General features: G+C 47.1%; 1 protein-coding gene across 1 annotated transcript; it reads left to right on the forward strand.

Moving 5' to 3' along the window:
* The first annotated feature begins 1,372 nt into the window (after positions 1-1,372).
* GFRA3 (GDNF family receptor alpha 3) lies at positions 1,373-17,349 on the forward strand. The gene is made up of 8 exons (XM_084636351.1): positions 1,373-1,574; positions 9,035-9,307; positions 10,191-10,283; positions 12,083-12,428; positions 12,510-12,619; positions 14,435-14,569; positions 15,725-15,855; positions 16,185-17,349. The coding sequence occupies exons 1-8, from the start codon at positions 1,481-1,483 to the stop codon at positions 16,320-16,322; spliced, it is 1,320 nt and encodes a 439-aa protein (XP_084492477.1). The 5' UTR covers positions 1,373-1,480; the 3' UTR covers positions 16,323-17,349.
* The last annotated feature ends 8,727 nt before the right edge of the window (positions 17,350-26,076 follow it).

The following is a 26,076-nucleotide window of genomic DNA, read 5'->3' on the forward strand; positions in this document are numbered from 1 at the left end:
AATGACAGTTATTACAACAAGTTTCTTGTACATTCAGAATGGGAGCTACATTCTCTAGCCTTGCCTGTGCAACCAATATTATTTGTTACTGACAGTTTATGTTTTCTGGAACAAATGCTGAATTTGGTGTGTCCTTGGTCACACTTGCAGTTAAACCTGTTCAGGATAGCTCAGTGGTTTGAGCATTGGCCTGCTAAACCCAGGGTTGTGAGTTCAATCCTTGAGGGGGCCATTTAGGGATCTGGGGCAAAAACTGGGGATTGGTCTTGCTTTGAGCAGGGGGTTGGACTAGATGACCTGCTGAGGTCCCTTCCAACCTTGATATTCTATTATTCTAAGTACTGTTTAGCTACAGTCATTGTCACCAAGGATAAATTTCTGAAGTGTAGACAAAGTATCTGTTTTTTCTGCACCCTCAGAATTAAACTGCTGTTGTGTTGGGAAGAATCAGAGAAATGGCAGATCAGTGCAGAGTTCCAGGGACAGTGAGACATGGATCAGGTCGTCTAAAAACTTCAAACAAACCCTTTAAAACGACAGTAGATATAGTAGATGCTGTGACTAGTCAGGGCAGGTTTCCTTTCAGGCGGGTTGCGCTCCTACCTGTTATACTTTGGACCCAGACAATTTCCTGTCAGAAAGAAAATGAGCGGAGAGCTGCACTCGACTAGTAAATGACCCTAATCTACCTTTATTACAAATAATTTCCACAAATAGGCTGGAAGCAGAATGAGAATCAAGCAGTACCTTGGGCTCTTCACTACCTTGACTACCAGCCCCATTCCCAGCCCTTGTTTTCCCACAACACCCCCCTCAACCAGCCCCGCCAGGCCCCAAAAGGCTCTGTTTCACTCCGGTGACTTTTTACTCTCTCTTTAATCACAGTTGGGTGAGAGGTGCTCTCCAGCAGGGCAGACCCATTCTGGGTAGGGGACCCATCACTGCCCGCCTGCATTTCCTTATCACCAATCCGCTGGAAGCTGTGGCGCTGGGTCAGCCCGCTTCTGAGAGACAGGACACCGAGTTCCTCCTGCACGTTGCTCTGGGCACAGGAGTTGGACCTGTTCCCTGCGGCCGGTTACCTTGCTGAGGGCAGGGTTTCTCTCTCAGACCCCTCGCCCATCCAGCTGGCCAGATCTGACACATGCAGATCCACAGACCCGCCGAGGAAATCACACGCGCAGACACAGCGCCACAGACAAGGCTGCACACGTGCGGCCACCCACAGCAGCTGCGAGACACCTGGGCCAGCTCCAGAGGCTGGGGGAGGGCTGGCCGGCCAGTCCGTGGGGAGGGGGCAGAGCCCGCCGAGGCTCGGGGGAGGAGGCTGCAGGCAGCTGGGGGAGCAGGACGCGCAGACCCGGCGGAGCGCAGCGGGAGGCTGCCCAGTCCGCGCTCAGCACTCGGACAGCGCAGAGCCGGGAGGCGCCTGCCCCGCCGAGCCGAGCCCCGAGAGGAGCATGTGAGCGCCCGCAGGGACATGGGGACCCGCTCGCAGCGCAGGGACCTGCCGCGCCTGCCCGGCTCCAGCATGGGGCTCCCTCTGCTGCTGGGGCTGCTCCTCTGCCGAGCCGGTAACTGCAGGGGTCTCCCGGGGTGCGGGGTCTGTGCCCGCGGGCGGGACACGCGGTCCGAGAATTTACCGACTCCCGGCGCCGAGCTGCGGGGCGTCGCTAGCGGCCAGCGGGGCTCGGAGTGTGGCGGGGCCGAGCGGCTCCGGGCGCGATTTGCCTCTCCCCCGCCTCGCTCCTCTGCGCCCGCAGGTGCCCCGGCGGGGGGCGGGCAGGCTGCCCCGCCCGGGGCTCCGGGACTGCACTGGATCCCCCGGGCGGGCTCCTGGAGGCTCTCTCCCCCCGCCCCGGCTCGGCCCCGGGCTGTGCTGGGCCCGGCTCCCAGGGCCCCTGGCCGCCCCGCTGCGTGTGCCGCAGCCCAGGGGCTCGGCGCAGCCTCGGGCGGCGCAGCGCGCGCAGGTGGGTGCGGACGGCTGCGCGGGAGCGGAGCGCGCTTTGGGGGAGCCGGGGTCTGGCGCTGAGCCGCTTTGTTCTGTACGAATAAGCGAAGGGCGGAGGTCTCCCAGCTCTGCCCGAAGCCAGCATCAAGAGCGCTCCCGCAGGGGTGGCGACCTGTCTAGGGACAGTTTTTACACCGGGTTAACGATCCCGGTTTGAACCCAGTGTCGGTAAAGGGTCCCGGCTCCAGGGCTACCTGTCCGTGTGCGTTAACTCACTGTAACTGTGTTCTCACGAGCGGTGCTTTCGGTTAAAAAATCACACCCCGGCCAAAAGAGTTACTTCAGCCCAACGCCGAGAGTGGAGCAGACTCTGTATCTGTTTGCGGAAGCGACGGCGAAGAGTTTCGGCTGGGATTTGCGGCTCCATCCTGATCACTTGCAGTTATGGCCAGGACCCAGTTTTCGGTGCCAAAGAGCAGAACGGGCTGGACTGGATGATCAGGCGCTCTGAGCAGGTGTTTCGTGGCCGATTTACAGCAGAGAAACCCAGACATCCCTTTTTTGTAGCGAAGGTGTCGCATTGGTAAGGACGCTGCAGCCAAGCCTTTATTAGAGGCCATCGTAGCTGAAGTTTGCTCATGGGATGCTTCACCGAAAGTGAACTTTGCATTAGCAAGGGGTTTATTCTGGCAGATCCGGAGGCTGATGGGTTTTTGTTTACCTTAGGGCCCACGGAGCGGCTAGCATCTCACAAGAAGGCACAGGTTCCTTTGCAGGCCACTCAAAGGGGTGCTAGGGCAATAAAGCCTCAGCAAAAAATTGGCATTTGCTCTTGGAGTTGAGCTGCATTTGGGGAGTACTTGAGTCAGCACCCAGATGTTGCTACCGTGCCCTTTCCTGGTCGGAGGCATCTATCTACATGTTTTGTCTTCTTCTACAGCGTAGGGTCAATCAGTGAGCTAAGGAGGTTCTAGGTTTTGCCCCCAGTTTAATGATGTTTTGTAACCATTTAAAGTTCATAGAATATCTGGGTTGGAAGGGACCTCAGGAGGTCATCTAGTCCAACCCCCTGCTCAAAGCAGGACCAGTCCCCAATTTTTGCCCCAGATCCCTAAATAGCCCCCTCAAGGATTGAACTCACAACCCTGTGGTTGTCTAGGCCAATGGACAAACCACTGAGCTATCCCCCTCACCCTCAGGGGGAAGACTCAATTGGAGGCAAAGCAGCTGATAAATTCCCCCAAAGCAGCAGGTGCCCAAAAGCTGCGAACAGCCCCAAAGTGGCTTGCCAGGCTCAGAAGAGGCTCATTCTTTGAAGCCAAGACAAACTCATTGGATTTCCTTGGGTCCAGTAATTACCCTCAGAACCAATTTTACAGAAGTTTGTGTTCCTGGAACCAAAATATTAACCACAAATACGGGAATTACTCAAAGTAAAAAGACTCCTCATGGGTCTGAAAGTTGGCCCCGGGGAGCCAGGGCTGGGGGAAAGAGACAGTTCCTAGTCCCACTACTATCGCCAAGACAAGAGGAAGAGGCAGATCTGAGAGGAGACAACAGAAGGTGGAAGTGGCTGCAGCTTCTTTTCAGGAGTCACTGGGACCTGCAACATCACCACTAGTGCCACATGCTCTCATACAATCTATTTTACTGGTAGCCAAACCAATAGCTAGTGTGTGTTCTGCTCCCAGGTTTCTTGCACTGCAGGGCCTGTGAGGGTCCCCAGGATTGAGTGAGCATCTGGATTCTGTAACTAAATGACAATCATAATCCAAGAGCCTCATCTAGTGATGGCAGCTGTGAACAGAGGCTGTCTATGACTGCTCTCTCTCCTACTGTTGCAAAGTCAGGGGAGCTTAGATTATAAAAAATTTCTCTACTGACAGGCTTGCTAATATCGCCATACAATCATCACAGAGCCAGTACAACTCACTTTGGAATTTGCATTGCTGATATGGTTGAAAATATAGGAGTTACAAAACCCATTTCACTCTACAGCTCTCAAACAGTCCCAGAGTCCTGTCTGCGGCAGTAGATATGGGGATGATTTTGGAGCTTTCAATCCAGTAAAGCTGAAATTGCTAAACATCACACTGACTGCTTAAAAAATAAACTGAGACAAGGTGGGTGAGGTAATATCTTTTATTGGACCAATTTCTGCTGGTGAGAGCTCAGTAAGCTCGAAAGCGTGTCTCTCTGACCAACAGAATCATAGAATATCAGGGTTGGAAGGGACCTCAGGAGGTCATCTAGTCCAACCCCCTGCTCAAAGCAGGACCAATCCCCAATTAAATCATCCCAGCCAGGGCTTTGTCAAGCCTGACCTTAAAAACTTCTAAGGAAGGAGATTCTACCACCTCCCTAGGTAACGCATTCCAGTGTTTCACCACCCTCCTAGTGAAAAAGTTTTTCCTAATATCCAACCTAAACCTCCCCCACTGCAACTTGAGACCATTACTCCTTGTCCTGTCCTCTTCTACCACTGAGAATAGTCTAGAACCATCCTCTTTGGAACCACCTCCCAGGTAGTTGAAAGCAGCTATCAAATCCCCCCTCATTCTTCTCTTCTGCAGACTAAACAATCCCAGTTCCCTCAGCCTCTCCTCATAAGTCATGTGTTCCAGACCCCTAATCATTTTTGGCACCTTAGAGACTAACCAATTTATTTGAGCATAAGCTTTCGTGAGCTACAGCTCACTTCATCGGATGCATACTGTGGAAACTGCAGAAGACATTATATACACAGAGACCATGAAACAATACCTCCTCCCACCCCACTCTCCTGCTGGTAATAGCTTATCTAAAGTGATCACTCTCCTTACAATGTGTATGATAATCAAGTTGGGCCATTTCCAGCACAAATCCAGGTTTTCTCACCCTCCACTCCCCCCCACACAAACTCACTCTCCTGCTAGTAATAGCCCATCCAAAGTGACCACTCTCTTTACAATGTGTATGATAATCAAGGTGGGCCATTTCCAGCACAAATCCAGGTTTTCTCACACACCCCCACCCCCATACACACACAAACTCACTCTCCTGCTGGTAATAGCTCATCCAAACTGACCACTCTCCTTACAGTGTGTATGATAATCAAGGTGGGCCATTTCCAGCATAAATCCAAGTTTAACCAGAACGTCGGGGGGGGGGGTAGGAAAAAACAAGGGGAAATAGGCTACCTTGCATAATGACTTAGCCACTCCCAGTCTCTATTTAAGCCTAAATAGTATCCAATTTGCAAATGAATTCCAATTCAGCAGTTTCTCACTGGAGTCTGGATTTGAAGTTTTTTTGTTGTAAGATAGCGACCTTCATATCTGTAATTGCGTGACCAGAGAGATTGAAGTGTTCTCTGACTGGTTTATGAATGTTATAATTCTTGACATCTGATTTGTGTCCATTTATTCTTTTACGTAGAGACTGTCCAGTTTGACCAATGTACATGGCAGAGGGGCATTGCTGGCACATGATGGCATATATCACATTAGTGGATGTGCAGGTGAACGAGCCTCTGATAGTGTGGCTGATGTTATTAGGCCCTGTGATGGTGTCCCCTGAATAGATATGTGGGCACAGTTGGCAACGGGCTTTGTTGCAAGGATAGGTTCCTGGGTTAGTGGTTCTGTTGTGTGGTATGTGGTTGCTGGTAAGTATTTGCTTCAGGTTGGGGGGCTGTCTGTAGGCAAGGACTGGCCTGTCTCCCAAGATTTGTGAGAGTGTTGGGTCATCCTTCAGGATAGGTTGTAGATCCTTAATGATGCGTTGGAGGGGTTTTAGTTGGGGGCTGAAGGTGATGGCTAGTGGCATTCTTCTGTTTCTTCACTTCCGCGGTGGGTATTGTAGTTGTAAGGATGCTTGATAGAGATCTTGTAGGTGTTTGTCTCTGTCTGAGGGGTTGGAGCAAATGCGGTTGTATCGCAGAGCTTGGCTGTAGACGATGGATCGTGTGGTGTGGTCAGGGTAAAAGCTGGAGGCATGTAGGTAGGAATAGCGGTCAGTAGGTTTCCGGTATATGGTGGTGTTTATGTGACCATTGTTTATTAGCACTGTAGTGTCCAGGAAGTGGATCACTTGTGTGGACTGGACCAGGCTGAGGTTGATGGTGGGATGGAAATTGTTGAAATCATGGTGGAGTTCCTCAAGGGCTTCTTTTCCATGGGTCCAGATGATGAAGATGTCATCAATATAGCGCAAGTAGAGTAGGGGCGTTAGGGGACGAGAGCTGAGGAAGCGTTGTTCTAAATCAGCCATAAAAATGTTGGCATACTGTGGGGCCATGTGGGTACCCATAGCAGTGCCGCTGATCTGAAGGTATACATTGTCCCCAAATGTAAAATAGTTATGGATAAGGACAAAGTCACAAAGTTCAGCCACCAGGTTAGCTGTGACATTATCGGGGATACCGTTCCTGACGGCTTGTAGTCCATCTTTGTGTGGAATGTTGGTGTAGAGGGCTTCTACATCCATAGTGGCCAGGATGGTGTTATCAGGAAGATCACCGATGGATTGTAGTTTCCTCAGGAAGTCAGTGGTGTCTCAAAGGTAGCTGGGAGTGCTGGTAGCGTAGGGCCTGAGGAGGGAGTCTACATAGCCAGACAATCCTGCTGTCAGTGTGCCAATGCCTGAGATGATGGGGCGCCCAGGATTTCCAGGTTTATGGATCTTGGGTAGTAGATAGAATATCCCAGGTCGGGGTTCCAGGGGTGTGTCTGTGCGGATTTGATCTTGTGCTTTTTCAGGAAGTTTCTTGAGCAAATGCTGTAGCTGCTTTTGGTAACTCTCAGTGGGATCATAGGGTAATGGCTTGTAGAAAGTGGTGTTGGAGAGCTGCCGAGCAGCCTCTTGTTCATATTCCGACCTATTCATGATGACAACAGCACCTCCTTTGTCAGCCTTTTTGATTATGATGTCAGAGTTGTTTCTGAGGCTGTGGATGGCATTGTGTTCTGCACGGCTGAGGTTATGGGGCAAGTGATGCTGCTTTTCCACAATTTCAGCCTGTGCACGTCGGCACTCTATGTAGAAGTCCAGTCTGCTGTTTCGACCTTCAGGAGGAGTCCACCTAGAATCCTTCTTTTTGTAATGTTGGTAGGGAGGCTTCTGTGGATTAGTATGTTGTTCAGAGGTATTTTGGAAATATTCCTTGAGTCGGAGACGTCGAAAATAGGATTCTAGGTCACCACAGAACTGTATCATGTTCGTGGGGGTGGAGGGGCAGAAGGAGAGGCCCCGAGATAGGACAGCTGCTTCTGCTGGGCTGAGAGTATAGTTGGATAGGTTAACAATATTGGTGGGTGGGTTAAGGGAACCATTGCTGTAGCCCCTTGTAGCATGTAGTAGTTTAGAAAGTTTAGTGTCCTTTTTCTTTTGTAGAGAAGCAAAGTGTGCGTTGTAAATGGCTTGTCTAGTTTTAGTAAATTCCAGCCACGAGGAGTTTGTGTGGAAGGTTGGCTTTTTATGAGAGTATCCATTTTTGAGAGCTCATTCTTAATCTTTCCCTGTTTGCTGTAGAGGATGTTGATCAGGTGATTCCGCAGTTTCTTTGAGAGCGTGTGGCACAAGCTGTCAGCATAGTCTGTGTGGTATGTAGATTGTAATGGATTTTTTACCTTCAGTCCTTTTGGTACGATGTCCATCTGTTTGCATTTGGAAAGGAAGATGATGTCTGTCTGTATCTGTACAATTTTTTTCATGCAGTTGATAGATTTCCACTCCATACAATATATAGCATTACAGTGTGGATATGGATATATTGTATGGAGTGGATAGATTTCCACTCCATACAATATATAGCATTACAGTGCTAATAAACAATGGTCACATAAACACCATCCTATACTGTCACAATGCCAAAAAACTACTAAAAAGGCATAGCAGAATGATAGAGACTCATGGGCAGCATGACTTGAAAAATTAGAAGGCATGGGCAGCAGTCCAGCATGGTGTCACATGTCATGCAACCAGACTCTACTGCCTACAGCAAATAAACTTTTGAAGCCAGCAACAGTGGAAAAGGTGACAGAACAAATTAAATGATGGTGACAGCAAATAGTATGAGAGGTGCCAAAGATCTTCCTGAACTCCAGACAGTACAACCAGCAACCTAATGACAAAGATAAGATGGAGGGCAAGGACAGGTAATCCAAAGAGCAGCACCAAGGCTATACATGGTGAAAGTATAAGGACAACTCAACCGCCACAACCCTTGTATCCTAAGAATAACCAAGGAACAATTGCCCTCAAGAGATGGCCCACATAGATTCACACACAGGAGCTACAATAGAAACTGACAATGACAATGTAATTAATTCCCATTAGTTACCCTGAGAAGGTGGCAAATACATGCCAGTTAATGAACCTGCACAAAAATCTCCAGAAGAAAAACACCAACAGATGAAAGGACTTCAAATAATATCCCTCTAAGTGGAAGAGCCCTAATGTTGCCAAGTTTCAAAGACTCCTACATTGTTAATTCAATAATTTCAATTAACATCCATTATAGGAAGAGAGAAGTGTCCTATATAAAAAATGTATATATACTGATATATCTCTAGTTAATATTAAGGGTACCATTTATTACCATAAGAATATGTACCATTGTTCATAAGTGTCGTAGGTTCACTATAGTTGTTATTCTGTACTGCAAATGGCTTTTTAAATGCAGCTCTTATACCTAGTTCCAGCACCTGAGTTTTCCTTGGGGATCTTCTGTCCCATGTAAGTACTGAACAGCCCTGATCCTGATCAGGTTTGGAAGATTGCAAGACACCCATAGGAGGGTTTTTTTATAAAGCTGGCAAATGGCTTTGTATATAATCTCTTGCTATCCCTTTGCACCAATGTGAGTTCCTTTTGATGTCCATCCTCTCATTTCTAAAGGGAGGGAGCTCTTGTTCCCCACCTGTCCTACACCAAAGGCAGAGGATTCCATCTCACCCAGATCAGATACACTTTCCCACGGCTGCCTTTGCAGAGATGTTCTTGCTGAGATAGGACAGAAAGCCTGCAGTGATGGTACTGGAACAATTATTGTGTGGCTTTCTCCCTGAATGAAGCCCTATCACTCTGTCCCTACTTCAACAGGAGGCCTCCTTGCTCTTCCAAGGGACTGCATAGCAGCTGAGAAGATTTGCCTGATGGACCCTGCGTGCAATGCCACCTACCAGGCCCTGGAAAACTGCTCCCTTGATAAGACGCGTTTCCTCCCTCTGAGTCCTGATGCCAGAGCAAGGTGCCAGGATGCAAAGCTAGACCTCAGAAGCAGCCCTTTACTGCACTGCAAGTGTCACAGGCGCATGAGGAGACAGAAGCTCTGCCTGCGCATCTACTGGACTCTTCACGCCAGCTTCACTCGCGGTGAGATGGAATCATTGTTCATACGCTATCTAGTAATGACACAAACCTCTGCGCTATTAATACACCCCCCCAACAAGGGCAGGAGAGGGGTGCAGTGGAGAATCCTGCCACAGCTCACTCTCCAACCCTGGAGGTGGTTGCTGGAGAAACATCACACGGGCTTCCACCTCCTGGGGAAGAGGAGTCACTGGTCCTTTACAATAAATGTTTAAGAAATTAATATAATAAGCAAAGCTTGGACACAGATTTCATTTTTAGTTTAAAACTTATGACATGAGGTGGTGAGTTTATGTTCATGAAACAATTCTGGGGCTGGACCCTCAGGTTAACCAACAGGACTACAGAGGGTCAGAGAGAGGGGTAGGGTGAGAAGGGAGGTTACGCTGCAACCTAAAGAAACACAGAAAGTTGGTTTTGTCCAGCAGTGAGCAAGGGATTAATTAAAATGAGAAAAACAGTGTTATCCTGAAAGCTGCTGTCTCACTGCTTTACTGTAAAAAGCTTCTGCCTAAAACTTCCCCCCCTCCCTGCTGTAATTTTAAAGGGTCAGTGCACATATCCTCATGAATGCTGAGACTGAAAAGGAACAAATGAAAACTAGATCTAATCCTGGACACAGAGAAGCCAATGAGTGACTCCCATGTCAAAGCTGCTTAGTAACACAACAGTATCTCTGATAGGTCGGGGCCATGGTTTGCTCTTGCTGGCTCTGCCTGGTTCTTGAGTAAAGCAGTGTGTTTCTGGATGAACTCCAGTCCTGTGGGTGCAACCAGATATGTTTTGTGTGTGCATGAAAGTCTCTCTAAAAGGAGAAGCTGGTTCCAGTGTGTCCCCCTCCCCCCCCCCGCCCCACATCCCTGAATGTGTGTCTCACCTTGCCTAGGTTATTTCAATTTGGAGACTTCTCCTTATGAGGATCCAGCAAATGAAGAACCCTGGAAGATTGACTACAACAAGCTGGCAGCTTTGGTTTCAGGTAGGGATCATGACAGGTACACATTTTCCCCTTTTTTTTCCTTTCTCAGGGGCCACCTACTGCGCTGAGGATTATTAAGAGGGAAAATATTTTGAGGCAGCACCCCCGTTAAAACTGGTCAGGGGAATATTGGCTCCAGAGGACCTGAGATAGACAGGTGAAGCTTTTGGAGTCAGCATGTCAGAGAGTGGGGTGGATCCGTAGATCCCACTGCCTGTAAGTGAAGCTATCCAAAAGGTAACCAGTTCGGAGAGATTAAAGGGACAGAGTCAGAAGAATGGAATGCATCAAGGAAAGCCCAACAAGGAAACAAGTCTAACAATTTCCATTTTATACATAATCCAGAATTTTTAAAACTATTAAGATATAATAAATATTGGCATTTTCTCCATTATTTTTATTTTCCTTTAGCTTGTTTAGAAAAATCAAAGATTTAGTTAACAGACAGGTGAGATTCCCTCTCCGTTGGACAATATCCACTTATTCCAAAAAGCATTACCAGACAGAAAAAATCTTCCATATGCTCTGATATTTGGTGTACCGCAATTTCTCTATAAGACATCCCAACTAAAAAGAAAATATACATTACTAAAAAAGCACCTACCTCTGATTTAGGCCTTCTTATGGCCTGCCCATATCATGGAGGATAGATCCATCAATGGCTATTAGCCAGGATGGGCAGGGATGGTATCCCTAGCCTCTGTTAGCCAGAAGCTGGGAATGGGTGACAGGGGATGGATCACTTCATGATTACCTGTTTTGTTAATTCCCTCTGAAACACCTGGCATTGGCCACTGTCAGAAGACAGGATACTGGGCTAGATGGACCTTTGTTCTGACCCAGTATGGCTGTTCTTATGTCCAGTGTTCCCTGAGTTGCCTTCTAGTTTGTAAACTTAACTAAGAACAATTAGGAATATTTATGACCAGAGAGATAATTTTATAATGTATGGTTTCAGAGTAGCAGCCTTGTACTCCTTTTCTTTTTACAATGTATGTTACTTATGGTAGTTCACAATTTTTTCCAGTGAACTGCTAGAATGTCAGTGGCATAAACCAGCATATGTGCCATTCAGTTTACTGCTCTTTACACCATATATATCTTTCATTGCTGTCCTCAAAAGGAGTGTGTGTCAGGATATGGGTTTATTTCATTGAGCAATTCTTTTTATTTGTTCAAATAACGGAATCGAATCAATCTCACCAAAGATATATCTATAACTTTTTTGTCATTGTTGCCAACAAAGCCCTGAACTCTTTTCATAGACGTTTATGTTCAGCTGGAGTTCACCACCACTTTACATGACCTTAGATATAATCTTTTTCCCTTATCACTGTCCTCTTCACTAGCAGGACAAATGTTTGAAAACTGTTTACCTGGGCCCAGAACAAGGTTTAAATGCTGTTTTCAGACACTGTTCCCCAGCAGTCATAGAGGAAGGAGAGTAACTCCTCCTGCTCCATAAGGCAACGAGTGAGCCATAACAGACATAGGTGAGAGCCAGTGAAGCACAAACACCCCTCCACCCCCACCAAACCACATTCCAAAGAGCAAGGCTAGTTCAGGTGTCCGCACGCCTTGGGACTAGGCCTGAATCACACTAGCACTGAGCAGAGTCAGCTTGCCTGATGCCCCTCCCGTTTTCCTGTGAATCTCTGCTGAGTGATCACTAAATTGCAGTGTAACAGAGGATGGTAGCCTGCCCTCTCCCAGGGGCTGCAGAAGCCTGCAGCTCCTCCTGCCCACACCTAAAATCTCCTCTGGGATTTACTGTTCCTGGGTTTCTGTTGGCTTTTCAGGTTCACATCTAGCAGGGGACAGTGCAAATCCCTGCCTGAAAGCAACTCACTTCTGCAGTCTGAATAAGAAATGTGTCCATCTGCGCACATATTATGCATCCAGCTGCACCAAGGGGGCAGAGTCTGGAGGCACCTGTGACCAGCGAAAGTGCCACAAAAGGCTACGACAGTTCTTTGAGAAGGTCCCTGAGGATTTCACCAAGAGGCTCCTGTTCTGTCCATGTCAAGATGAGCTCTGTGGGGAGCGACGCCGGAAAACCATTGTCCCTGAGTGCTCCTTCCAGGACAGCATCAAACCCAACTGCCTCCTTCTTTTGGACTCCTGTATCAAAGACCATATCTGCAAGTATGTCTGTCAGCAAGGGGCATTAGCCCAGTGAAAAGGGCAGTCCTGACTCTCATGCTCTTCTTCTTCTTCTTCCTACAGATCCCGACTGGCTGATTTCCAACAGAACTGTCAGCCTGCAGGCATATCCCCAGATGGCTGTTCTCAGCACAACCATGCTGCGTGCCTGCAGGCTTACATGGGGATGATTGGTAAGTGGTGACCAAAGGGGAACATAAGAAGGCTTGATGAGGAGCATGCTCTCAGGCATACATGGGGATAGAGGGAGTGACAAGAGGGTGTGCCTGAAGGTGTATGGAGCTGAGGACTGGCAAGGTCCAGGCCCTGATCTTATCAGAGCTTAAGGTCATGGTATTGAAGACACTTGAGGCTGGCCTATGTTGGTGTTTTCCCTGACCCAGTGTAGACAGAGCCTAAAGAGGAACTCATTTAGCATCTATAATATCTATGACACCTACAAGGCCAGAGACTATATATTCTCCAATTCTCCCGCCATTGACGAGATAGCAGCATCACCCCCAATTCTCTTATACCAAATCTATTTTGCTTCTTACAAAGGTGCTAGGCTAGTCTACACTGGCAATGCTAAAGCGCTTGGTCGTAGCTCAGCGAGGGGCATAGCTCCTAGCTCTGGGGCACTGTCTACACTGGCGCTTCACAGCGCTGCAACTTGCTGTGCTCAGGGGGGTGTTTTTTCACCCCCCTGAGCGAGAAAGTTGCAGTGCTGTTAATTGCCAGCGTAGACAAGCCTGCTTATCCTGCAGTGCCTGAGCAGCAGAGCCCTGCCCAGCTGTGTGATATAGCCACTCCTGACATTCCAGCCACTGGATGTTTTACAGCCACTTTATCCTTTTACTATCCAAATGAACATCCATTCTCAGGGTCCTTGGTTGCTGACACCTTAAACCCTGTATTCCCTCATAGTTTGGCTGCCTGAGCCCTGATGGGACATTGTTGGTGACATATCCAGCAAAAGCCTTCATAGAGGCCACAGGGGCACTGGGATATAAGATGTCCCTGGTCACACCTGGTTGTGGCCAAACTACCAAAGCATCCCAAGGTTCGCTCCCTGTGATAGCTGTAATAGACATGAATCTGCTAACAGTGAAGCTGTATAGGCCAGGAATGAGTGGGCACTTTAACTGCATTTCCAGACTATCCCTGTTTTTTTGTAAAGTCTTCATTGTGTTAACATGGTCACTGAACTGTATCGCATAGCCAGGCTGCAGCTGCACAATGTTTATCTGGGAACAGGCCACAGGCCATCAGTTTGTTGGCAGCGGTAACTGGAAGTTACGGTAGAAGAGCATATCACTGCCGCATGCCAGTGCTCCTGTTTCTGGAGAGGGGTAGGGGTGTCTCCACGCTCCGCTACACATCTTCTAATTTACGGCTTTCTTCCCATAGGCAGTAATCAGTGTGCTTCATTGTTAGGACCACTTAGGTGGGGTGCAGCAGGCTCCCTGGCCCTTCCTGCACCTGATTCCTCAAGTACCCCAGACAGCATGCACCTCAGTGCAGAGGGCTCCCTGCCCCCCAGACAGCATGCAATTCTGTGCAGAGGGCTCCCTGCTCCCCAGACAGCATGCAATTCTGTGCAGAGGGCTCCCTGCCCCCCAGACAGCATGCGCCTCAGTGCAGAGGGCTCCCTGCCCCCCAAACAACATGCACTTCTGTGCAGAGGGCTCCCTCCCCCCAGCTCCTCCCTGGGCAGCTGTGCCTTGGCGAATTTAGGTTTAATGATAATTCATGATACATTGAAAGTAATACATACAAACATCATTTAGCTAAAGTACATAGAATCTGCCCAGAGAATGGGCCTCCCTAGCCTGCAGCATGTCCGGGGACTCTAGAGGCACAAAGCATGAGTGTGAAGGCCATGGTGTGATGCCCTGGTTAGAGGCAGTGGCTGGTACTCACTGTCTCAGAGGGTTACTGCATGCAGCCCACCTAAAGGTTTTCATACAAACAAATCTTGATTCTCATTTCTTGGGGACTGGGAACAGGTACAGCCATGACACCAAACTATGTTGGTAACTCCAGCACAGAGGTTTCGCTGTGGTGTACCTGTGAGAATAGTGGCAACCAGCAGGAGGAGTGTGACCAGATACGCAGCATGTTCATTAGCAACAAATGCCTCAGTAAGTGCTATATGACAAGCAACTTGGGACACAGATTCATCATAATTAAGTTCAAACTTCTTACTGCTTTCCAGGTCCTACATCACACAGCCCCTACCTACAGCTCCAACCCGCTCTCCTTTGGCATTTCCCTACCCTCTCTACTCCACCACTAGCGTCAGCCTAGACACTCCCTTTCTCTGCTCTTACAGGCATCTCTGAACTTTCTTCCACATTACACCTTATCCCCAGATCCGTTCACAAAGTCGCTTCTCTGGCCACATTCAACCCCTCCCAGAGACTCACTTCTGCAGTCTCACCTATAATAAGTGAGGGGGTAGGAGAAGTTAAGAGAGAAAACCAGCATCACACTATATCCATGGCTTACTGAATAATCACATGATCTCACCACCATCATCTTGTCCTTCCTCACCTCCCCTTACCTCTGACCCTCATTCACTGGACAGAACCTGGGATTTCAGGTGTCTCTGTGAGACACTTAGTATGGTCCTGGTGCTCAAAAAATGAATAGCAATTTGACCCACCACAGCCTGGCACAGACCATATCAATGGGCCAGAAGCTCAGCAATAAACTCTCAAATCCTGGTGGCTGAGATTGGGTAAAATCCAGCTGTGAGTGGTAGCTATGTCCAGAGCCCCTATTCCCCTTAACTATCTCTGGCATCCCAGCAATGGGCTTTATTAAGATTTAAATATTTTATGACTGTAAAAGCTTCCAAAGGGCATCAAATAAAGAAACAAGCATCACTATATAATTGTTTAATATTAATGTATTTTCTGTGTATATAGTACTATATAGCGAAATCTCATACCAATAGAACAGCTCCAGCCCACTCACACTGCCCACCTCAGACACACCCCCTTAGGATGACAGAAAGTAGAGGTGGAAAAACCCCATTCAGACCAATCCACTGCACCCCAGATACCATGCGAGATTGGTCCCTGCAGTCTGCTCTGTGATGCTTTATCCACCACATGTCCACTCCCCACAGTAATATGCCACTGCATACAATATTTACACTCATCAAAGCAAAATCACCCTTACAAACTCCAACATGTGAGCTTCCCAGGGTAGCCCTTCGGGGAGAGCTATATGCCAAGGTGAGCAAATCCGGAAAGCACCTTCTTAGACATTTGTTTGACTTCTACCTGCAGAAAACACAATTCAGTCTCAGATGCATCTGAGCCAGGCAACTCTGGAGGGGCAGGAAGGATTGTTTCACATGCCTTCCCTGAGTTTCCAAGGGGACAGCACCAACACTTCTCTTGCTTCAGAAACGTGCCAGGTATGAATTACTTTTCTACCTTCACAAAGCACCCAGTGAAGTAGCATAGAGAAAGTAACTAGCATCAGAGAAACAAGCAGCTCTGGACACCTGAAAGAGGGAGCTGTGCATGTATCAGAGCCTCAGAAAAGTACCCCCTCCCCATCGCCATTCTAGTTGCTCCATCCCATAGGTTAGCAGAGGCGCCAGTGTGTAGGGGCAAGAGCCATATTACTTGGCATGGGAGGTTCCCAAATCCTCAGTGCTAATCTCAGAATGGGAGATCCTGCAGCCAGGGGCCTGAGTGAACTCGATCCAATTTGAATTAATTTCTCCCTTTCCCTTCCCAGGTCACCAAGACAAAGACATGGCCAGACATCTCTGAATACAACAGCATGCCCATGGCCTCCTCTGTGTATTCTGGAGCTGGTGTTTCCTGGCCCCCAATGGCCCTGCTGCTACTCCTTCTCCTGCTCAGCCCACCTTAACTTGGCACAACAGGCATCTGTCCCTTCCACATAATTCTCGTCACTCTGCACCCAGATATTGTCCTACTAACTCCCCCTTGGGGAACTGAAGACCTCCAGAGAAGAGGAACTGAACAGTCTCCCCCAGAACAGGAAGGCCTTCTCCTATTTCACTCAGCTCCTTCTGCAGCTAGAACTGCAGGGGCTGGTTGTCCAACACTATCTCCTTCCCCAACTCCTAGCACTGCAAGAGGAAGAGTAGCCAGTTGGGAGACTTTAGGGCACTATTTTGTTTGCTTGTTCTAAAAACAAAGCTAGTCAAAAATCTGTCCAAACAGCGTTTGCCTTTTGAATGAAGGAGAAGGAGGGGCTCCTGCAGGTACCTACGGCCAATTGGTGCTTTCCCTCTAGAGCAGAAAGCAGCAGACTGGTGCCCCAGGGGGCAGAGACCTAACTCTATGGTATTCTGAGAGCAGAGCAAGGCAAACTGACCCATACATTCCTCTGTAAATACCAGCTCTGGGTTCTGTTCAGGACCCTTTTGATCATTTTTCAAATCCATTATTTTAAGCCTATAAAAGAAAACCACCCCAGAGCCAAAGCAAGGAAGCTGGGCTCTGGCCTCTGCTTTTGTTTCTTGTCCCTTTCAGCCATCCATATCTTCCACTCTTAGTGCTAGCAAGAGATGTACCCTTGGATTTCAGCTCCATTTCTTCACTCAGTCCCATTAAACCTTGTTCAGCATTCCATGACACTGCCTGGCTAGGCCATGCTTTTCTAGGACTTCTAAGAGAAAGCATGCAGGCTTATTCAGCTGTACCCACCACAGCTCCCTAGGGATATACTGTGCTGATTTGCAGTGCAAAGACCTCAGGCAGCTGCATTGACCTAGTGTCCCTTCACATACCCCTTTGCCCCCTCCACAGTCTCCCTCCTCTCTGCCAGGTTCCATTTTATGACCTATTTATTCTGGGTGTAAACATGTGTGTTGTGTAACTGCTATTCTGCTGTGCTGCAGTGGCCTGTAAAAATGTGTTGTCCAAGTGAATATTGATTTCTGAGTGCAGGTTACTAGTCCACAATCAATTGTATGAAAGAGCTGCCTTATCAGGGAAGCTTATGTTTTCAGGAGAGCTGGCAGCCCAACTCGGAGCAGCTCCTCTGCACACAGGTGGTGTGTGGCTTTGGAAGATACAATGAAGCTGGGCAAATGTTATGCTCCTGGAATGGATGTGCAGCTGTCAGACCTCTCTACTGATCCCTGTGTTCCATTCCTTCCTGTCCCTCAGAAAGGGAATCTTGTGTTGTGTCACTTAGAATCATAGAAGAGTAGAGTTGGAAGAGACCTCAGGAGGTCATCTAGTCCAATCCCCTGCTCAAAGCAGGACCAACACCAACTAAATCATCCCAGCCAGGGCTTTGTCAAGCCAGGCCTTAAAAACCTCTAAGGATGGAGATGCCACCACCTTCCTAGGTAACCCATTCCAATGCTTCACCACCTTCCTAGTGAAATCGCTTTTCCTAGTATCCAACCTAGACCTTCCCCACTGCAATTTGAGACCATTGCTTCTTGTTATGTCTTCTGTCACCACTGAGAACAGCCTAGCTCCATCCTCCTTGGAACCCCCCTTCAGATAGTTGAAGGCTGCTATCAAATCCCCCCTCACTCTTCTCTTCTGCAGACTAAATAACCCCAGTTCCCTCAGCCTCTCCTTGTAAGTCATGTGCCCCAGCCCCCTAATAATTTTTGTTGCCCTCCCCTGGACTCTCTCCAATTTGTCCCATCCCTTGTGTCATGGGGGGGATCAAAACTGGACACAATACTCCAGGTGTGGCCTCACCAGTGCCAAATAGAGGGGAATAATCATTTCCCTCAATCTGCTGGCAATGCTCCTACTAATACAGCCCAATATGCTGTTGGCCTTCTTGGCAACAAGAACATACTGCTGACTCATATCCAGCTTCTCGTCCACTGTAATCCCCAGGTCCTTTTCTGCAGAACTGCTGCTTAGCCAGTCGGTCTCCAGCCTGTAGCGGTGCATGGGATTCCAGATACCTGAGTACCATAGCATCCCTCATCTCTGGATGCACAAATTACATCTCTCCACTGCACCTCTGAAATGTCCTTCATTTCATATTTCCACTTTGAATCCCAGTCTTCTCTGTGCCCACTCACTGAGGAATTAATTTCTTCCTGCTGCAGCAAGAAGCAGGGACAACACATTGCCCAGCAGAGGGGCTGCACTTAATTTCCATACATTGGAGAAGGTCACAGCCACTGCCATCATTAACAGAGAGGGCTCATCTACAGATGACAAGATGTCCCACTATGCACTGGCGCCTGGCTGCTTGGATCAAGAGGGAGCATGGACCCCCCAATGTGCTTTCTACACCTCCATAATCAAGCTGAGGAAGGCAATGTTATAGGATTCCCTGGGCTCCATTTGGCCATGCACTGGTCGGACACTGACATGCAGGGGCTGGCAGTTCCCTGGAAACTTCCTTATTACAGTATAGCAGAAGTTGCCTTCTCCAAAGATTGGTGGTGAGAGGAGAAGTGGTTGCTGTCCCAGTGTCCCACAGCATGCATAAAACACATGCAAGGAGTTCAGAAGAATGTTGGGCTAGCAAGCCCCTATGCGATGTTCCCTGAATACTCTGTATCCTCTTTTCTAGCCCCTACATAGAATCATAGAATATCAGGGTTGGAAGGGACCTCAGGAGGTCATCTAGTCCAACCCCCTGCTCAAAGCAGGACTGATCCCCAACTAAATCATCCCAGCCAGGGTTTTGTCAAACCTGATCTTAAAAACCTCAAAGGAAGGAGATTCCACCACCTCCCTAGGTAACGCATTCCAATGCTTCACCACCCTCCTAGTGAAAAAGTTTTTCCTAATATCCAACCTAAACCTCCCCCACTGCAACTTGAGACCATTACTCCTCATTCTGTCATCACTACCACTGAGAACAGTCTAGCTCCATCCTCTTTGGAACCCCCTTTCAGGTAGTTGAAAGCAGCTATCAAATCCCCCCTCATTCTTCTCTTCTGCAGACTAAACAATCCCAGTTCCCTCAGCCTCTCCTCATAAGTCATGTGTTCCAGTCCCCTAATCATTTTTGTTGCCCTCCACTGGACGCTTTCCAATTTTTCCACATCCTTCTTGTAGTGTGGGGCCCAAAACTGGACACAGTACTCCAGATGAGGCCTCACCAATGTCGAATAGAGGGGAATGATCACGACCCTCGATCTGCTGGCAATGCCCCTATTTATACAGCCCAAAATGCCATTAGCCTTCTTGGCAACAAGGGCACACTGCTGACTTATATCCAGCTTCTCGTCCACTGTAACACCTAGGTCCTTTTCTGCAGAACTGCTGCCTAGCCATTCGGTCCCTAGTCTGTAGCGGTGCACGGGATTCTTCCATCCTAAGTGCAGGACTCTGCACTTGTCCTTGTTGAATCTCATCAGATTTCTTTTGGCCCAATCCTCTAATTTGTCTAGGTCCCTCTGTATCCTATCCCTACCCTCCAGCTTATCTACCATTCCTCCCAGTTTAGTGTCATCTGCAAACTTGCTGAGGGTACAATCCACGCCATCCTCCAGATCATTAATGAAGATATTGAACGAAACCGGCCCGAGGACCGACCCTTGGGGCACTCCACTTGATACCGGCTGCCAACTAGACATGGAGTCATTGATCACTACCTGTTGAGCCCGATGATCTAGCCAGCTCTCTATCCACCTTATAGTCCATTCATCCAGCCCATACTTCTTTAACTTGCTGGCAAGAATACTGTGGGAGACCGTACCAAAACCTTTGCTAAAGTCAAGGAATAACACCTCCACTGCTTTCCCCTCATCCACAGAGCCAGTTATCTCGTCATAGATACATACATGATGTGCTCCCCACAGTTGCCATCCCCCTCTCTCCTCAGCATTATGGCCTGGACCCTCAAAGGTATTTAGGTACCTAAATCAATGGGAATTAGTTACCTAAATCCCTTTTTGGATCTAGACCTATATGCTTTCCGCATTCTACTTCCCTGCTATCCCGGATGCACAGTGCTCTCACAAAGGCAGGTATTTTGTTTGATTTGGGGCAACTTAGAACCAACACTATAAACACAGTTGTCATTTTGTTTGTTATATCCAGTGTGTCACTGGGACTCTAGCCTTCCATCCCCAATGGCTGGCTCACTGAGAGACTGCAAACTCATATCCTGAACATCCAGGGCCAATGGTTGGCTCATACTGGGGCAGGTGCTTTAAAGTTAAATAAATTCCGCTTTAATTGAAAATGTAGAGAAATCCCAACTGGCATTTTTTGCTTCAATCTTCTCTCTCCTTGTATTTACAGCCATACACACCCTTGCCTCTCACACCTATTCACCTGCATGTGTGCATACAACTCTACTTCTCTACACACCTGTACATTCACATCCACATGTACACAGAGCTATTTGCATAACTGCTCTTGCCCGCAGTCCCATACTTGCTTCCAGTCCTAACCCTCTCCCCCCAAAATCACACATCTGTGTAGTTACACACAGGCATAAGAACGACCATACTGGGTCAGACCAAAGGTCCATCCAGCCCAGTATCCTGTCTACCAACAGTGGCCAATGCCAGGTGCCCCAGAGGGAGTGAACCTAACAAGTAATGATCAAGTGATCTCTCTCCTGCCATCCATCTCCACCCGCTGACAAACAGAGGCTAGGGACACCATTCCTTACCCATCCTGGCTCATAGCCATTAACTGCATACTGTCCACACACACTGATGAAAACCATCAACGTACTGATCTAGAATAATTTTAAATCTGTTTATTTAAAGGAAAACTCCAAAGTAAGAAGAAAAGGGATTTATTTATTATTTGTATTCCAGTAGCATCTGAGGACCCTATTGTGCTAGGCATTGTACAGACATTTCTGACTAAGCAAACACCAGTTGAGCTCCGTCAACATTAGCAACATTAAGAGATGCACTGTGGATGGGCTACAAATAGCCCAGAATCTCCTATTAAGAACAGTTCATACTGACATGGCCTGCTGGTTGCCACTGGTGTTTTAAATACTGTATAAATCAGAACTTTTCTGAGCAGGATTAGAATACACAGTGCTTAAAACACTAGCAGCCCATCTGTCTTAGATTTTCTAACATTGCTAACAATTGTGGTGCTGAACTGCTCTGTTAGTACCCATGAGAAATTTTTGCAGAATTTCCATCATACAGACAAATTTTGAATTAGAGATCTGAGGATGGGCTTACTGTTGGAAAGGAGACACATGCAATGCAGCTCCCTTTGTGTTGAGAGGAAATCAGATTTATTTTCAGAGTTGTAGAGTAAATGTTTCTTACTTAATCCACTTTTCAGTGACTAATCCTGATTCAGCCACTGTTTAACCATTTAAGATAGATAAGAATGTCCCATAAACTTTTCAAGTGTCTTATTTTAGTAGAAGTTACAGTGACACAGTCATGAGGTTGCCTCCTGATTAGTTCTCTGATGTCACTGGCATAATTCCAGATTTACTCAGATGTAACTGATCAGAATCTGGCACCATCTCTTGACTACATATGGACTTATCACAACTCTGTGACTTCTTAAATGAAAAGGGCAGTGCAACAGAGATCACTAAAGATACCATAATGTGTCTTAAATATAATTGCAAGAATAACAAACAATTTAATAGAAACTCTCTATTCTGCCAGTCCTAGCACAGGACTTACATCAAATGCAGAGAAAGGAGGAAGCTTTCTAAGATGTTATAATGTAAATTCTATTAATTTTTTAAAATGTAAGATAAACCCAAAATATCTATAGTAAAGAACATTTTATCTTCCAACTCTGAAAGACTGTTGCTTTCCTTTGCATTCATTCCCTATGTCCTGCTCCACTCAAGTACCATGGGGATGATCGTGGTAAAGGAACCTAAAGAACAGAACAGCATCAGACAGGAGCTCCTGCCAGGAAGTCTCAGGGCAAGAGCGCTGACAGCCACCCCAGCATCAGTCATGGAGATGAAGCAGTGCCAGAGATTTCTAAAAGCTTTTTAAAAATTCCTTAATTTGGTTTAATTTAATATTTACTTATAAATACTGTTTATCTGTCTCTTCACATACAGTACACCTCACAATCACCCTGTGAGTTAGGTGAGTTGTTATTCCAATTTTAAAGGTGAGGAAACAGACAGAGACATAAGCCATACAGTGAGATGGTGCCAGAGATGGGCCTGCAATTTGGAAGCCCTAGACTATTAAACCTGTGCTCAATCCATTTGATCACACAGGAGTATCAACGCAAGCTATACGTGACTGCAATTTCTCTTTAAACAACAGCCAAGATCAGCATCATATGGATGTGAAAAAACAACTGAAGCTAAACTTCAGTTCAGACAATAAATGATTTTTATGTTCTCTCCCCACACTTGAAACATGCTGACAGTGTCAGAGAATTTGAGACAGGTGGGATAACATTGCAGCTTTAAGATTCAGTGAAGAGATGAAGGGCCTCCCCTCACTAGCACAACCTAAAAACAACAATCAACTACAAAGCTGCTAGAAAGGAAGGGATCTTTCAGAGTAATCCCTGCAGAATCTATGTATTCTGAGAACACCCCTTTGAAGGTGACTGCTCTAGGAACAGAGGCCCAGCTTCTCAAAGATATTTAGGCTCCAAACTTCCAGTGAAATCTTTGGAAATTAGGAACATAAATAAATTTAAGAATCTGGGCCAAAGTGGTAACTCCACAGCTGGACTCCCAAGGGACCAGTCAAAATTTCTGCAGAGGAAGAAATAGGTGCTATCCTGCTCTTACTTCCCAGGCAGAAGCAAAGAGTGGTAAATATAATCAGTAGGTAATTACTTCTGCCTCTGGGACTCAGGGCTGGAACTTTTGTTCAATTGATAGACTCTGTTGAGTATGAGCTTAGTTTTGTCTCTAATGGAAACTCTTCTTATAGGTTATGAGTTCTTCTCCAGGAAGTGATTTGCTGTTTGGGTTTTTCGCAAACCCCAGGGTTAGCAGAGGTCACACTGTACAGTGCTTTGTCCTCAATGCCTGCATGAAAATAGCCCCACATCCTTTCCATTTGCAGCTGATCACTTCCATTACCCACAGACTAGGAGGAGATGATCAGTAATTGTTAAGTGCTTGAATCACACTAATAGCTTGCTGCTAATTCCCCCCTGTAATGTGAGTCTGAATTCCTGGTAAACAAACTGACTGCTTTTCACACACAGGGATGGATGCCAAGAGACTAATATTAGAGCTCTGGAGCTAAGGCTTTTAGAGCAATTCTGTCCACTCAAAGATGTTTAATGACATTAAATTGTGTACTAAATAATTACAGGACAAAGGCCCTCTTGGAATCAATGAGTTATTGTCTGATTCAGATGAAAAAAGGTCTCTATCCTACTTTAAAACAGGTTTCAGAGTAACAGCCGTGTTAGTCTGTATTCGCAAAAAGAAAAGGAGTACTTGTGGCACCTTAGAGACTAACCAATTTATTTGAGCATAAGCTTAGCTCATGAAAGCTCATGCTCAAATAAATTGGTTAGTCTCTAAGGTGCCACAAGTACTCCTTTTCTTTTTACTTTAAAACAGTTACACTAAAATGGTATACCTGATAAATGCTAACAATAACTAGGTCTTTACCTATGGATAGAAGAAATAGCACAAGAACAAGTCATCCATAAAGTCAGTGCAACAGATAATTCCTTGTGTGATTTTGGCTTTGTCTTTTTTCTAATTGGTTTAAAAAAAACCACTTTGTTTCTTGTAGGACATGCAACTCTTTGGTTCTTTCCTCCCCATCAGGTCACAAATTTTATTAAAATAGGGTTTGGGTAGTTAAATCCATTGAGAGACAACACACCCAGATCTGCTTGATGTTTCACCACATGCCTAGGATCACAGGACACTTGAAGAGATGTAGACTGGAGCCTCTAGAACAGTGGCTCTCAACCAGGGGTCCGGGGCCTACTAGGGAGCCTCGAGCAGGTTTCATGGGGGCCTCCAAGCAGGGCCAGCATTAGACTCATTGGGGCCCAAGGCAGAAAGCCAAAGCCTCACTGCATGGGGCTGAAGCCTGGTTCCCTCAGCCTTGCCTCCCAAAACTGAAGCTGAAGCCTGACCCATATAGCTTCGTGGGGGGCCCAGTAGCATGTGGCCCCAGGCAATTGCACTGCTTGCTACCCCCTAACTCTGGCCCTGGCTTTTATGTGCAGAAAACCAGTTATTGTGGCACAGGTGGGCTGTGGAGTTTTTATAGCATGTTGCCAGAGGGGTGCTCAGAAAGAAGAAGGTTGAGAACCTCTGCTCTAGAAAGCATTTGGTAGCATGGATTACGACTAAGCATGGGAGGGAGGCAACAAGATTCCAGTCACCTCCCTCTGGAGTAAAACAGAAACTTCAGATGCACAGAAAAGATGAGTCTTGGTTTGGAATTGCCTTGGAATGAACCTGAAAGCAGATTGTAGCCAAGCAGATTTGCTGTGTGAAGTCTGTGCATAGATGAAGAACTGAGGGATGTCCTATTGATTAGCTGACTGAATTAAAGTTAATTAGTAATATTTAGCCTTCAAGTGAATATTACATCAGCTACATCTCATCAATATAAACACACAAGTCCTGGAAAGCACTAGACACACACTCCGAGCAGAGGGGACTATTTATCTAGAGGTTTTCTATACAGCCCCTCCCTAGAGAACCTATGCATTTCCTACCTTCTCTTTTGTTTGGTCTGTATGTATATCACCCTTCTTGGAGACAAAGCAGAGGGTAAGACTTAAGGTAAAAATAATATCAGTACAAGTGACACACTGGGTAATCTCTCTGCTGTGAGACCCATCTGGGATGCTATACTGTAAAATGAATGACATAAATCACATCTACTTCCAGAAGTAAACTAGAAAGCTTTCAGGGATGGTCCAGTCCTCCACTCCTTCCACAGCTAAGGAAAATGGAAGCAGATTTTCCGTAAGGCCACTTATTGGTCTTAACTGGGTCCTTCTCTATTGCTCATCCTTTACTCTTGGGCAGGGTGGAACTGCAATTGGAAGTACAAGGCATTGCAACATTTGCAAAGGGACAGAGGCCCAGATCCACAAAGGTATTTAGGCCCTTAAGTCCCAAAGTTTTAGGCACCACTGCAATCCATAAACCTCTGCTCAACTGCCACCTAACCCTGCTGGCGCCTTAACTCGCTCCATCGGAGTCCACAGCCACAGTTCCACTGTAAAAGCTCCGTAGGTGTGTAAGTTTCTGTCTCTGGGCATGCACACTGCTGCCTCAGTCTAGGTGTCTGGACACCTAATCTCCCACCTAACCCCAGTGTGACCCATGAAGGGGAAGATAGGTACTCCTCTGCCTATCACACCCATGGGGTCTTATCTGGTAGGTGTGCTCAGAACTGCCTCTGGGATCCCATTAAAATCTGACTGGAGGAGGACATGGTGCCATCACCCACCTTAGAGCTTTTAGCCTAGGAATGAGATCACTCACATGGGATGTGCGAGACCCAGGTTCACTTTCCCCCTCCACCTGATGGGGAGAAAGGATCTGAGCGGGGCTCTCTGACTATCTTTCAGCAGTGCGCTCTACTGAGTTAGAGAATATTCTGATGTGGGGAGGGAGGGCCTCAATCTCTCCTGCTGAAGCTGTTCTACTGTATATAAATAGTCACTGGACCAGGAAGACTGGATGCTGGGTCTCCCACTCCCACCTGGGTACCTTAATCACTAGGTTACACAGTCATTCATGCACGCTTGCT

Source organism: Lepidochelys olivacea (assembly GCF_965140295.1).
Source record: "Lepidochelys olivacea isolate rLepOli2 genome assembly, chromosome: 8".
NCBI lineage: Eukaryota > Metazoa > Chordata > Testudines > Cheloniidae > Lepidochelys > Lepidochelys olivacea.